The 16,041-nt window shown below is 35.7% G+C and overlaps 1 protein-coding gene across 6 annotated transcripts in view; it reads left to right on the forward strand.

Annotated features, from left to right (window-relative positions):
• IFT80 (intraflagellar transport 80) overlaps positions 1-16,041 on the forward strand; it is a 55,399-nt gene that overhangs the window by 16,344 nt on the left and 23,014 nt on the right. For all 6 annotated transcript variants that reach the window (XM_075098577.1, XM_075098576.1, XM_075098575.1 and 3 more), the window contains 3 exons: positions 5,676-5,785; positions 6,236-6,325; positions 7,296-7,433. In XM_075098577.1, coding sequence (XP_074954678.1) covers positions 5,676-5,785; positions 6,236-6,325; positions 7,296-7,433 — 338 coding nt within the window. The remainder of the gene's footprint in view (positions 1-5,675; positions 5,786-6,235; positions 6,326-7,295; positions 7,434-16,041) is intronic.

Raw genomic sequence — 16,041 nt, forward strand, 5'->3', positions numbered from 1 at the left:
TTTCATACCCTTATCTTTGGATGATAGGTCCACATGCCTATTCTATCTTAGGATTTTAATTCACTACAAAAACATGAACATACATTTTTTCCCTTTTTTAGCTTTTTCAGTACTTATACAGAGGGCTCTGATTGCATGTTCTTCCATCATGCCGATGCGTAGAATAAAGTTAGTGTGACCCCATAGCCTCTACTGCTTTCAGCCTCAAGCTGTAATATTGCTGTGATGGCTGCGTTGGTTTTTGAGCCTGATCTCACATCTTCATCCTTAGATTATCTTAATGTTCTTCCTTTTGTTCCTCCTTTTCCTTCAACTCAAAGTTTTTTAGGAAAAATGCCTTCAATCCTTTGGGCTTCTAGCTGACATGCACTGATACATTTTGATGAGGTAATTTTTTTTCATGGATCTCTTTGGTATATGTTGGTAACCCATATGATTATGCTTAAAGCAGGATTTATCTGTATATTCTGTGATGTATACATTGCAGCATGGCGCTGTGCTCAAAGTATCTGTGTGTGTTTGGAGAGAGCCACAGAACTGTGAAGAGTAAGATGTATTGAAGGTCCACATTTGCAAGGAGAGATGGGCTCTACCAGCACCAATATTTAGGGTGCTTTGTAGATTGACATTAGATTGTTTGGGGTGAAGTCTGTAGTGTTAGTGGTGCCACCCGCACTGAGTCCTTCCCATGCCCAGCATCTGGTTAGTGGGGCCTGTGCTGAGCCCACAGTTGCATAGTCTCTCTTGAAATATCTGTTTAAAATTGCTACTGCTGAGGTTCATAAACCACTGGCTCTCTAACCCTGGAAGTCCTCTACGGAGTCAAAGTTAGTGGTCAAGTTGAAAATTAAGTAGAGTACAGTTGTACCTTCCTCAAGAAAATTCTGCAGTGGTTTTTCTTTAGCTTATCCCGCTGGTGAAGCTGACAGCTTTGCTGAGAACTTTACTCTTACTCCAAGATCTGAGAATCTTCAGGAAAACCAAGAAAGCAAGCCTCATGGATCCACCCTAAGTATTTTATGGCTAGAGCACCTGCTTTTATCCTGGTAACTGTTTTGGTATCCCTAATTCCAGACAAGACAGGAATAATTCCGTGTGGGAAAGTAATATTTTAAATCCACAGGAGTACTTTATTTCTTGTGCCATGAAAACCTGCTTTCTTTAAGAGCATTTGGTGAAGGACATCACCATAACCTTTGTGAAAATACAGATATATTGCGCAGGCCAAGTCAGTGCTGTCCATGTGCTTTTTGGTTCTAGGTGAAGCCATGACTTCCCATTATAAAAGAATATGACACTTATTTAAACATCATTATCCACAGACCTATTGTTTCTGTGCCACACATTCTACCTGAGTTTACCTAAGATGGATTTCTAGCTCTTCAGGTGATTTCTGTCACCTTTCTTTCAAACTGAATTTGTCATGTAGTACTCCTAAGACTGTATCTTTTTTGAATACTTATCTTTTTGAATACTTATCAGCTGCTGGATTTTGTGCTGCCACAGGAGACATAAAATTGTCTGAATTAAAGTTTCTACTCCTGTGAAAGTAAAAAGTCTCATACAGGCTTACTGTTATAATTACCAAAGTATCTGCTCTGGCTGAACGTGTCAGAGTGACTGCTCTATCACTCCTGCGCTCAACCCTATCTCTTCCTCCACTGTATGCATTGGCCACGGGAATGATTCATAGGGGATTAACATCTGCTACTAAAGCACTGAGATGTGAAGAAGCCCACCCTGTATGCTTAATGCTGATGTTCCTTCTTCAGATCTCACCTTTTCTGCTTTTCTCACTTCTTTTCTCAGAGAGTATTTTTTCCTGAAACTGTTTATCACCAGTGCAGTTCACTGCCGTTTGTCTGTTCTGCTGAATTTTTCTTTCCACAGCAATGCAACGTGTTGGCAGCCTTTTCCCAACCAAGTTCTTGTTAAGTGCAGAAGGAAATGAGTTAACTTAGCTCCTGCTGTTAAGCCCTGGAAATTGTGGTTAAGTAGTCAGCCATCATAAAAAAGTTAAACATTTGGTTTAAATATAAAAGTCTTCTGATTGTTAAATCAGCATTAGAGTAGGACAAAAATTACTTTATTTAGAATTTCTGTGCAGCTGGTGACAGAATTTATGTCATTTTCAACATAAATTGCTGCCAGTAGGAAAACAGCTAGTGCCAGATTTACTTAATATATGTTGTATGTTTCTATGAGTTGTCTCCTATAATGGTTGATGAGTTAAAAAAAAATTACATCATTCTGTATTTCTAAGTAACATAAATGCCTTTCTAGAAGAAAATATACAAAGTACAGAAATATTCAGGAGCAATGATGCCAGGTCTCAGGTTAGAGTTTGAATATTTGAGAGCTCAGATCAAGTTTAGTGTGCTGAATTGATGTGGCCATAATAAAATCGGGTTTTTGTTCAGAGAGAAAATTCAAAGGCTTAAGTGGTAAGATATTAGATGATGTTAGGACAGTTCATATAGCAGTTCAATTGCTTAAGTATCTAAATCTCATCAAAATATTCCCATAAAAAGATATTTCTTAGCCATATTTTGAAATGGAACTTAATATGCTAAAAGTGTCTTTGAAAATGTCACCCTGTAAGAACATTTCTTAAGCCTTTGGGTTTTTTATTACCATAAATTATAGATGTACAAAAAATTGTTTATTTCACAGAATCCCAGAATGGCGGGGGTTGGAAGGGACCTCTGGAGATCACCTTGTCCAACCCCCTGCATGAGCAGGCACACCCAGAGCAGGGGGCACAGGACCGCGTCTAGGCGGGGTGTGAATGTCTCCAGGGAAAGGACTCCACAGCCTCCCTGGGCAGCCTGTGCCGCTGCTCTGGCACCCTCACACATGCTCAATTTTAACTCATTTGATCAATTTGATACTTAGTTATCAGCTGAAATATGCAGACTCCCTAAGAAGTCCTAAGAATTTAGGAGACTTTCTTTCTGTTTTCCTCTTCTAAAATTATGAAATTATGAAAACATCAACATTTTAGGTTGTAACAATTGCTCTTTCTGAGGTTTCTTGTTTCTCAGACAGAACTTTTGGGGTACAATTCAGTTTTGTTAATGTAGGTGTGCCATTTGAGGTTCATTGGGCTATTCTGCCTAACCTCTAAATCTAATGCGGGAGGTGGATTTCGTTCAGGTCCTGTGTGGTATCTGTAAGCACCACATGGGTATGTTAGAGTATCTGGGGTGCATTACATCGCTTAGGTGCTGGTGTTTAGGTGATTGAATCATGTCTTCAAAGGCCTCATTTCTTGCAGTGAGATTATTAAGTCTGTTAGAGAAAAATAGATGCCTGAAATAAGCCTTCTCTTTCCAATTTCAGAAGATATCGAAGTAAATTTTGCAAAAAGTGAACCTAACAAGTCTGACAGGGGCTTGTTATACAGTCTCCCTCCCTGCAGTTTTATACACACTGTTTCCATGTCTTGTAACATTGAGGCTATGCTGAAACTTGCTGTCAATTGCTACGGAGCTTTTGCTGTGATAGAAACAAATGCTTGGACATGTTCTTTGCTTAATTTTCTTAGTTTTGTTTGCAAGGAATCAAGTAGTGTAATACTTTGATTCTTCTTCTTAAGGGGAGACTAATCCTGTCAAGTACTATGGAAAATATTTGCATAGTTGGCAAGTCTGATTTTTTTTTCCTGGATGCCTTTTCCGTGTAATTTTTTACTTTCTTCTATTTTCAAAAAAGGTCATTTGAAAACTGCAACATAATATGTTTTTCAAACAGAACAGTCAGTTTTATTCTAGATGCATCCTTCTGGAGTTTTTAACCTGCAAAAAAATGTTTTTTATTAATTGGGAAAAATCTGTGAAGTCTGTGGGCTGCTCTTTCTAGTTTTATTTGTTGTTATTTGTTGTTTTGTAAGTTGCTTGTGTATGGGATGTTTGGTATTTTATATGTTTTGCAAAACAAAAATATGTGTTTTGTTAGAGGCTTTATTATGGAGCATAAACATCTTAGAAAGAATAATTTAGGTGTAATACAAAGGTTTTTCTACCCACATTTGTGTTCAGTCTCACCATTGTAGGTGAGAAGAGCTATTTTCTGATATCTGTTGATAAGTATTAGGATGATTGTTGCCATGTTGATTTTCTGTATCTCTTAAGTGACAATTGTTAATAAAATTGCATCAGAGTATGAAAGATTAAGTTAATATAAAATGCAGCTATTACTGTTGGTTTTCTGGAGTTATGTAAAACTGTTCACTTATAAAAAGTTTTACAAATTAATAGCATGGTAAATGGCAATTGATAATGAGGTTTGAGAAAGATGCAATATTAATAACACAGTATTAAAACGATAGGTGGTGGCATGGTGGACCAGCCACCTGCCTTGCTGGGCTTACTGTTGTTTCAAATACGTGTTGGTTTTTACATCATAGTCAGTGGTCTCAGCACTGGATTTAACATTGTGGGTATTCTGGCAAACAAGTTTGCAGGGGTTTCAAGGTAAACATGAAATGTTTTTGTAGGTATTCATAGGAGGTGTCTACAAACTAAACAGATAGCAGGAGAGAAGATCTGAAGATTTGACAGCTGGACATTGAAGGCTGACTTTGTGGACTGAGCAGCTGGGAAGAGTTAACATTTTAATACTGAATGAAAGATGCCATGATGCAGATAGACCTTAAACGTAAATTTACCATGAAGGTCTTTGTTTGATATACAAATGGAAAGGGCACATAAATCTTTGCAGTGTCCTGGTTAACTATGAGCCAGGGATCAATACATTAAGGTGGGAGAGAAACACCTTAAAGATGAAAGGCAACCCAAAGTTGAGAAGGAAAATCTCATCTTATTTTGCTCAACTATATCTTGGAATAAATTGGTCAGGTTTTTATTTTGAGGGTGGGGGAACAAAAACAGTTGGGAGTATATACACGAGGTTCAGTTAAGCTGAAGAAATAAAATTGTCTCGTTATGGAGGTGAATTGACTGAAGACATAATCTTACAATAGAAAAAGAAATTTGATTATTTTAGTTCTTGCAGAGGTGGTTTTAGAGGGAGCATGAAATGAAGGAATTGATAGATGTACTTGGAGTCTGCTGGGACAGACCTTGCAATAAAATGGGTAGGTCTTAAAAGTTAAGTGAGGCATTGAAAAAATTGGTCGGTTCAGTATGAGAAAAGGAGATACCTATAGTGGTAGTAAAGTCATACACATTTTCAGTAACCCAGATGTAGTATTGGACAAGCCATCAATTCCTTATTTGTTTTGCATAGAGTTGAATTGTTCAGTTAGATTTAGAGTGGTCCCATTGAAAGTCAAAGGTGTTTGGTGGTTTACTCAAGTGAATTTGCCAGGACTTCACCCTATGTTTTTTTTATTTCCTTGAGGAGTGTTGGAAGGCTATGCAACATGAGCTGAAGTCTTCAGAGTTGTCCTTCTGCGTTGTGTCTGTCTCTTACTGCTGTTCCTATGGCTGTCTAAAACATGAAGTGAACCAGTAAACATGGCTGTAAGTGCCATCAGACTAAGTGTGGAGGACAAATGGTTGCCCCTAGTTCAGCTTTCTCACACTCCTGAATTTTTGGTGTGTGATTTTAAGTAACCACTTTGAAGTGGCTTGTAGCAGTTTCTGCATAATTTGATCAGTTAAGTAATAAGAAATGGGTCTTTTTCTTTCTTTCTTTCTTTCTGTCTACAGGAACACCAGTGTATTCAGCAGCCTGGGGACCTGATTCTGAAAAAGTCCTCTATACTTCAGGGAAGCATCTGATTATTAAACCTCTCCAGCCAAATGCTAAAGTTTTGCAGGTATCGTTAATACATTAAGGTTGTCTCACACTTTGATGTGAAACCTTTTTTCAGTTCTCTAGAGTTTTGCCAAACATAAAATGTTTGTGCTAAAATTTTCCATGAGCATGTGTACCACTCGTGATTAAGCATTTCCCTTTTTGTAAATAAAGCAAAAAACAAAAAGATACAGAAGTCTTCCTCTTTTCCTTTGTTACAAAAAGGCAGAAAGATACAGAAGCAGTTGTTTAGAACATGCTTTTAGTGCAGATAGTTATACTTTCCTTCTGCCTTGTTCAGACCATATTTACCATTTTTCTGCAGAAGAGATGACATCTGTGCATTTGTACTGTTGGAAAACCTGATATACGTTGGAGTGTACAAATGCTAGTAAATGATGAATGATAAGTATTAAAAATAGAAGTTGTCAGACTTGTTGCATCTATGTTTAAATATTTTTTTCCATTTCAGTGGAAAGCCCACGATGGACTTATTTTAAAAACTGACTGGAACTCAGTTAATGATCTTATTCTTTCTGCAGGTGAAGACTGTAAATATAAGGTGAGTACTGGTTAACTTTGTAGAGGAAACTAAACAACCAAGAAAGGTACTAGGCATTCTGATGTTTTCTAATTTTATTAATACTTAGAAACTCAAATGTAAATGAGAAGTCTCTCTGTTTTCAATAAAAACTTGTTAACCTAAGTTGTATTATTTCTAAATACATCTCGCTTTGACTAGTAGATAAAGTTAGAAATGTCTTTTTCTTAAGAATACGGCAGAATAAAAATAGATAAAATGCAAGTGAAACAAACTCCAAAAAGATAATGACATATAAAATTAGTGAAGATAAAACTACTGTTTTCTATTACAGGAGCATTAAAGAATCCCTTAGGAAATTTTTTCATTAGAATATTCTGTATCCGAAATGGAAAGCACATAGTGTGTTTCTTCCCTTAAGTGGGAACTTACTTTTAATTGTATCATATGTTGGTTCTATCATTCTCTAAGTGTATAATGGCTGTGATAAAAATGTACACGATTAAGACTTTTTTTTTTTTTTAATTATCAAAGTGTTAAAATCAAATTACTTCACTCGGTGAATTGGCTTCCTGGTATTCTATTGGCTTCGATCAGTGAGAAAATGTCTTTGATCTGGAAATTTGCAGGGGTGCCTTGCATTGTTGGGAAACGAGTACAGATGGAATAAACCTTGTGGTTATTTTACAGACTTAAAGTAATTTGCAGGATACAAAACTCATTAGTTCAAAATATTTTATACAGAATAATGTAACATTTGCCATAGCAGCAAAGCAAAGTCTATTGTATTAAACAAACCGATAGTGATTAGAAGCAACCTTTAATGAAAAGTGAAATACAGTATATGTGATTTTTCTTGTTACACAAAAAGGCACTGAAATTACTTAGTATATTTCTGCAGCTTCTGTGAATATGAGGGAAGATGATAGCTTTAGAATAAGTAAAAGTACACCTGAATTAGATTCATGGAGATATATATATATTTTTAAAGGTTTGGGACAGTTATGGACGTCTACTGTACAGCTCACAGCCCCATGAATATCCTATAACATCCGTTGCCTGGGCTGTGGATGGAGAATTATTTGCTGTGGGGTCTTTTCATACTTTGCGTCTATGTGACAAAACTGGGGTAAGTAAAAACTCTGAGAAATAGCATATGTGGAATTGTACAAATGTATTGGTAAAACAGTAAATATTCCTGAGGATAGACGTGTACAGGTGGGTATTTTTATTAACAAAAACTAGTCATGGCTTCCAGCACCTTTCTACTGGGTGCATCTAAGATGTTGCCTTCTTGATCTGCTTAGCTGCACTTCTAAATAAGTTTTGTGTTGGATAATATTTTTTAAATAATATTTTGCCTTTCAGGACATTACATTTTCCTGTGCATTGTTTAGCTTTTTTCCTTAAAAACACAAAGAGTTTACTTGCATCTCTTGTAAGCCAATCATAAAATGCAGTTATTAATCATAAAAAGCAAGGGGTGTATAAAAATAACCTGTCTTTAAAAAGGAGGTAGAAGACCAATGTCCTGTGCTTTTATTATTTAGCTTTTTCTCTTAAAAAATACTAAGAGTTGACAAGCATAGCTCGTGAGGAGATCACAAAATGCAATTGTCAGGCATTAGAAATGATAAGGCTAAAGCAGTAGTAAGAGAAGAGCTAAGAGAACATTCGTGCTTCTACTTCTGACAGCTAGACAGCACACAGTTTTTCAAGCTAAAGATATACTTTAATCCTCTCATCTGAGCATCTTTATTACCTCTTAACTGTGGTGAGAGAAGGCTCCTGAAGGAGATACCTTTGTTTCTCTTTTTTTTCTTCTTCTTCTCTTCTATTTTTTTGGGTGGTGGTGTTTTTGTGGTTTTTTTTGGTTTTTTTTTTTTTTTTTTTTTTTTACTTGAAGCTTTACTCCCAGTTTGTTGTTGCTGACCTAGGTTTTTTTTCAATTTGGTCTCCAATTCAAATTAATTTACTGCAGTTTCATCTGCCTTCATTGGTATTCTAAGTTAGCCCAGAGCACTGATTGACCTGATTGCCTCTGTGGATTTCCTGTGGTTCTGCAACATTTTGTTCAGATTCATGTTGCATCGAACCTTGCTGGTTTGGGAATTTTATTGTCCCGTTCTCTACCTCTTTTCTTGTTGCGTTCGTTGTTCTTTTGCTCAGATTGGGAAAACAACGTTTGCTGTGGTGTTTTGGGGCATCTCTGCTAGAGCATGGTTCTCCTTACCATGAACTGTGACTGTGTTTCGAGTATTTTTCCATTAGTGAAGAAGAGCCTTTAAAAATTATATGAGATAGAGGCATGCAGGATAAGATCTCTGAGTCTTTGTATTTCACTTTCTATACTGATTCTGGTTTCAGTGATCTTTGCTGACAGAAGTGTAAGCTAGGTGTTAAATCTGAAGTAGGGATTGCTTCTATTTTCTGTGCCTTTTCCTCTTACTTGCTTTGAAAAATTCCTAGTGTTACTTAATCTGTATAAGTAAAATTTGATGATAATTATCTTGAAGGAAAACAAAAGTACTGACATACAGTTTTCTTTTTGGATAGTATTAATTTTCTGAATTTGAAAAAAATTGTTTTATTTTTGATATCTACATATCTGATTTTTATGTTAAGGAGATTTTTAATACCTGTGTGTTACAAACACACTAGAAAGCTCAAAGAGTAAAGTAGTGAGTAGAGTTGGAGCCTGAGGTATGAACTTATGCAAAAGATGAGGGTACCACTTACACAGATAAAGAAGATGCTGAAGTAGGTATAAAAGATAATGAAGTAAAGAAGGCATTTCCTGTCTCTTTGGTATAAGGCTGGAGAGCAGATTTCAGTTTCCATCATTTAATGTTTTTCACCATCAAAATTACTCTTTTTAAAGAAGATATAGCTTACTGTTAGATTTATCTGCCTGTTTTGTTCAGAATTGGATACTATTTCTCTTTGCAGAGGAAAATGGATAAATGATCTCTATGCATACAGCCATAAAGATTGTGCAGTCATGCCTCAGCTGTTAGAGGATGGGACACTCAGATGGTTGCTAAGTGGCTGCATCACCAGTGGGGACTTTTCTGACCCTTTGGCATTCTTGTGGTTGGGTTAACGTTAGGCATTGAGGGTCGGATTTTGTCATTATCTTTACCAGCTCGATGCACATGTCTGCTGATACACATGCTGATTCCCTTAGGAGGGTCCTTTAGGATTGCCTCAAGGCTTTTGTTCCTAGGCAAGGTGGATAGGAAGATTTTTCTCCATTTAACTCCACTTAACTCCACTTAAAATGTAATTAAAGTAGTAATCTACCGACTGTCGCCTTTCCACCTCACTGTATAAATATGGTGTTGTAGAAGTGCTCATATACATACACCATATTTCACTTGATGAAGCCACATACGGTATATTTGTATAAAGCAAGTTATACTAGTATAATTACATCTGTGTTGGACCTCATTATGTAACATACATTGATTTAAACAATCAGACTAGCCGTTAGTATTTTCTTCTCAAAACAGCACTTTAAACCATGTCCTCTCCTTCCACAACCACTCTCCATCTCCTTTTTAAGCGCTGGGATCACTGAGCTATATCAGCAAGCGGTAAACTGAACTAAATATACTCTTGTGTAGGTGAGGCCAGCAATTTAAATTGCATTTTGCACTCAGATTTATGCTTAAATGTGGCAAAGTCTGGTGCAGCGGGAAAGGAAGGAAAATACTAGATTTCTTTTTCTGCTGTCATGTATGCTGTTTTGTAGCGGATAGCTTTTGTTTCTCATCCCCAGGGCCTCACTATTTTTCTTGCTAGTTATTATGTAATATAATTTACTGTAAGTATGGTTCCAACTCCTGCTAGTTGAAAACCAATAATTTCTTAAATCGGGATTTAATATTGAACAGGCTTGTGGACTTTGTTTGAAATTTTAATGCAGATAGGTTTATTTTTTTCATAAAATTAAGGGTTCTTTTACCTGGTTTATTACTCCATTCTTAAAGAAACAAAGACGTGTACAGTAGCTAGTGCCAGATGCTTTTGTCTGTTTAACAGCTAGCAATGATAATTTATTATCTTTAAAAGTCATGATTTTTCATGAAAGTTTCTTTCCTGACATTAAATGTAAACAGTTACTAAAGAACTAGCTTTGCTAGTATTGAGGGAAAAGGAAGAATGATTCACATACCACCAGAGTGATGGAGTTTGAAGAGAACCAGACCTGGCTTTTACTGGTCAACATAGACATTTTTATTATGTCTGATGTAATGGAGCTGTATTGGCAAATTGCTCCTCAGGGAGCCATCAGGCGATACATGTATCATTAACTCTTCTCTAGCATATGTGTTCAGTTTGGGGACATAATTTAATTAAATTCTGTTCGTGTATGTTCTTTTCTCCTTTTTTCTTCATTTAAAACCAACTATTGCTCTGATAGCATTATGTATCTAAAAGAAATAATTATGTCTGTCATACAGAATACCAAACAAAATATATTTAATGTTGAAATTTGTTGTCTGCTTTAGTGTCTGTGTTCGTTAATCCTGCAGAGTGCGCTAAGAGTAATTTTAAAGTATATATTTGAAATGTAAAGCTGGATGTATTGATGGATAGACTTTAGCCTTCCTGGTGTTCACAGCTTTTCAGAATCTAATCACTTGGATGGAGGACAGTGCTTAAAAAGTTCGTTTATGTAAGCTATTTCCTGTGGCTCTGCATGTTTCCCTTGACATTACTGATCAGGTCAAAATATTTACACAGTAAGAGATGGTAAGAATGACTGAAATTCACTGATTTCCTCCTTCCCCACTCCACTCCCACATAAGTATCTTAGAAAATGGACCATACCCATCTGCTCCAAAGACAGGTTGCTTCCCCAGTGCCTTGGAGAGTGTAGAAGGATAATTAATAAAAAACTTTAAAGTGAAACACAGTGGTCAAATTAATCCTTTTAGAACTGTCAACAAAAGCTAGCAAAAATGGACTTCAAATTTATGTTTTAATAACACTGAATGTATTTATGCATTTGTTTTGGGGGAGGACTTTTAGATTTAATTCCATTAATGATTTCTTTACCCTTAATGGGGATTGATCAGTTCGACTTGAGTTTTGGTTGTTGTTATTTTCCAGACTAATTGTGCTGCTCTTGTTAAATATATTTTCTGGTGATATTTATCTACAATCTGTTTTCATATATAATTTTATGTTTGTTTGACTGCTAAATCTTGACCTTCTATTTACTTTTATCTTGATTTCATCACTATGCTTAGCAAGTGCTTTGTAATGAAAGCAATTCTCTGCATAAATCTGTAAGTCCATGTTTTTATATGATTATGTACATTCCACAAACTCTCTTTTATTACAGAATGAGTTGTGGCCATGTTACTGGACTGGTAGTTTGCATATTAGACTGGCTCTGTTATGCATGGCTTTTTGTATTCCATAGCTTGCTCCATGGAATGCCTAATTTTGCTAGAAATTCTATTAAAAACATTTGGAAAACTTAATAAAATGTAGGGAATATTGCCTAATATCTATAGAAAATAAAGGAAAACATTCTGCAAGCGCAGCAACAACTACTCCTCACCCGCCACCGCATTTAAAACTAGTGTGAGTATGGTGCTATGGCTAAAAAATATTGAGCTCTGTAATAACATGTTTCTACTCATCTTCTCAAAAAGGTACAGACTTGAACTTAACGAAAGCTGATTACACTAATTTTATGTCCACGGTTGGTCATATGCTAAATAGTTAGAAATGTTTGTTCTTTTTTCCTTATTTCCTTATTTTTTAAACTGTCAACAAAGAGAGGCTTTGAAAGTAGTTTAAGTGTTTAGCATTAAAGCCATGGTTTTCATTCAGGACAGTAAATTGTGTGACTATTGTAAAATTAACATGATTTATCCTTTAAATTAACATTAGATATTAGACAAATAGAAAAGAGCAAGATTTTGAAAGTGAATCTATACTGTGCATATGGTTTCATATTCTGGTAGTGCTGAATCGTCCTAAACTACAGCGCTACAAAAAACCAAGCAAATCTGTTTTCTATAGAGTTACAATGAGCTTCGATCCCATTACATTTAGTTCTAGTCTTGTTTCATAGAGATATGCATTTGGCAGTGTAACAAAAATAAGTTTTTGGGTTTTTTTCTGTGCTGTCTCTCTCTCATCTACCTTTATTGGCAGGCATGATCCTGAATCCTTTGTAGCTCAATTAAAAAAAAAAATTATAGATAAGTTTCCCATGGAGTTATGTTGTCGACCAATTCTTTCCGAGTTGGTGTATTTTAATTTATTAGAATAGGCTAATACAATTTCTGGAAGAAAATGAAAACATGTGGATCATCTATGGAAGTAATAATCTATTTAAAGAACTACATCAATGTTTCATTTTCTAAGGTTATGAAGTTATATGGGGCAGTTTGTCATCCTGTTTTTAGTTCTTGGGTCTAACAATTATGAGAATGCTTGATTTCAGGAGAATTTTAGATATCATCTGCTTGGCTTTGTACTTCTAATATGCAACTTAATACCTCACCTGGAGGTCATGGCTTAGTTCTTGGTAATTCACAATAATTCCTGGGGTCAAGTCCAACAAATGTTTAAGAAGACAACATGAATCCATGATAGTTCTGTACTTCAGTAGTCATGTCAAGGATAGTTTCTCCTCTTCAGGTAAATTGCCCTATATTCCCATGTAGCACTGGCTTTCCTTACCTCGAGTTATGTACGTTGTCTCTGTTTTTAGAATCTTTTGTAGAATCTTTTGTGGATTCCTGTGTGATAGGAATTGAAAGCCTAATAAGTCTTCTTATATTGTAAAATATCATTATATTTTATACTGAATAAAATATCTAGGGGGATGTATATAGACATATAAACATTTATATGTGCTACAAGCTGATTCCTTATATATGTGCATAGTCAGGTGTTTCTAATGCACCTAAGTAAGCATTTGCTTTGGATAATTGACTTTTTATAATCTTGTAAGATCCAATTTGCTTTCCATTACATCAGAAAATTAATAGTTGTTTTCTGATGAGAATCTTCTGGGCAGTTAGCACTGAAGTGTTGGTTCATCACTGAGAAGTAGTGAGAGCTGATTGCCAGCTTGTAATGGACATTCAGACTAGAATGGATTTTCAGATGTCAGCTACCTCCTCCGTACTAGCGTGAAATGTCCTATGGTGCACAAGGAAAACTGAGACTTCACTTAAAAAGAAATAATAAATAGAAGCTCTCAGTTATTAGAACCTAAAACTTTATTTAAGTATCAGACTTGGATTGGAGGCTGGTTCTAGCAAACTCATCTTGGTTTATATCAGTGGGGGATAAAGGGACAGGAGCATGTATTCACTCTGAGTCCATTCTGCGCTGATTCCTGGAATGGATTGTGGGGAATATTGCATATTTTCTTCTCATGAACAAAGGCAAAATAATGGTCAAAGGCTATTATTAAAGTCAGTGGATTAGGTATGCTGTTCTGACATCATGGGGAGGTTCAGCAGTATCAGCTTGAGTTCAGCTTATGTCAGCATTCCCTGTTCAAAACACCACATCCTGGTAAACAGAACTGGAACAGAGACCAGGCAGGAGCAAACAAGTCTTTTGCAGAGCTGACATCAGTATTACTCTTATCATTTAAAATGTTAAGAAAATACTCTTCCTTCACTATATTTTTTTCAAAACAATTATGCTGTGGTATTATGTAGGTAACCATTCTTAATTTATTGCATTCAGTCCAGAAATAATAACTAACTAGATCTTTCGTAGTGAGTCTTGCAGCATCAATATTACACATGTGAAAGAGTGTCCTTGTTCCTGGGACACAAGTTCTCTGAATCTGAAATAATTTCACTGCCATCTCAAGAGCCTACTTGGTTTCCCTTTATGGAAGACAGACAGCATTCAATGACTATAGTACTTCATCTTTTTACTACATTGTGCAATCAGAAAAGGGAAGCTTCAGTTATTGCCTTTATGTATTTATTTAATATAATGAAACTTTTATAACTACTGTTTTTGTTCTTGAGAGCATTCATTGAATTAAATGAAAAATTAATTATGATACAAGAAAATTATAAGCAAAACAGTAATACCAAAGTATAGTATTGCAGCTAATGTTAGAATAATGTTCATACAGTCATATAGTCACATTCATACTTTTTTTTTTTAAGTCAGTGTATCTAGGAAATACATAACAGCTATTTTGGGTTTTAAAAATTGTTCCTATCTTGCAAATGGAGAACTAAATGATTTTTATTATAGAATTTTGTGTACATGATAACTGTACCAGACATCTGCAGGGAGTATGAATCGTTGGAGTGGTCTGAATTACACTGAGCGCTTTTAGAGATAACTGGAAAATAAAACATTGTGGTTGCTTTTTTTTTTTTTTTTAAATTTAGGTTATAATTGGAAATATTTTACTGAGTATTCCAACTATCTGAAAAAGTAGACCTCTGGTTCAAGGAAGAAAAAAGTAGTTTTGAAAATGTATCTTCTCAGAGGTGCAGTGTATCTGCTCTGCATAAAAAAGTAGTACCAAAGCCACATTCTTCAAGCTCCTTAAACTGGTTCTTAGTTGATGGCTTGATGCCCCTTTATTATTCGTTCTGACTGATGGGTAGATTCTTGATCTAGGGGAAAACAAGCCTTAGAAACAGCCTTGTCTGTTAGGGAGGATCCCAATATTCAGTTTTGAAATAGTACATCTTCAAACTGTTCTCAGATAGATCACATCTGGCCAGCTGTGAAAAATATGTCTCAGATGTAGGACATTTAGAGCATTCTCTGAGTGTGCTTGTTACAATCATTTGTCCTACAACCTCAAGTGCTTACTCATTTGCCATATAAGGATGTCAGACATAGTTAAATATTATGCTCTTAATTACTGTAGAGTGTTTCATACAGAATTCATCCCCTTGAGACAGAGAGTAGGCTATCAACTTTTCTTCAAAAACTGCAAATACCTTCCCCAACTGCAGATCGTATAGGTGGTGAATGGCGTGTCTGTGAGCCAAGAGGTGTGGAAACTGAAGCCTTAAAATTGAGTGCTTGAAATTGGAAATTCAGTCAGTGCTGACATCGTCTTTCACTCACCCTTATGCCTGTACGCGGTAGAGGAGCCTTAACTCAGTCGGTCATCTTACATAGTGTTCTGCAAATCATTAGCACAACTGGGAGGTTGAATTTCATCCCATTGTGTTTCCTTGCTATTGCGTGTTTAAGTCCAACACCTTTACTGTGATTTTTGTGATTTCATTTCTTATAAATCATATGAAGACTTCATGTGAAGTGCTTAGTATTTCTTGGGTTTTATGTGTACTGCAAAAGAAATCAGAATATGAAATGTGTTAGAAACATTAGGTGAGTATTTTCTTCCAGCTGTCTGCCCTTTGGTGTAATATCATGTATCCAAAAGTCATGAGAATCCAATGTCTACATTTAACTTCAATCATATGTTTTTTCTTACTGATTTGATTCTTACGATTTCAAATATATTTAATATTCAGGTAGTTCTTCAGTTGCTAAATGTTTTTTTTTTTAAATATTCTATTACACAGTTCTGAAGAGGCTATAGTTGAGATTTGCTTCTCATTTTAAAACCTGGTTTAATGTCTTCCTAATAGTCCATATAAAAAGGTTATTTCGGTTTTTTGTCATTCACTTTCAGGGAAACACTTGTTTGGAGGTTTGGGATGATTTCTGTGAACTATATTTCTGAGATGCAAGAGGTAGAAAAC

Source organism: Phalacrocorax aristotelis, chromosome 7 (genome assembly GCF_949628215.1).
Source record: "Phalacrocorax aristotelis chromosome 7, bGulAri2.1, whole genome shotgun sequence".
In the NCBI taxonomy this organism is placed as follows: Eukaryota; Metazoa; Chordata; class Aves; order Suliformes; family Phalacrocoracidae; genus Phalacrocorax; species Phalacrocorax aristotelis.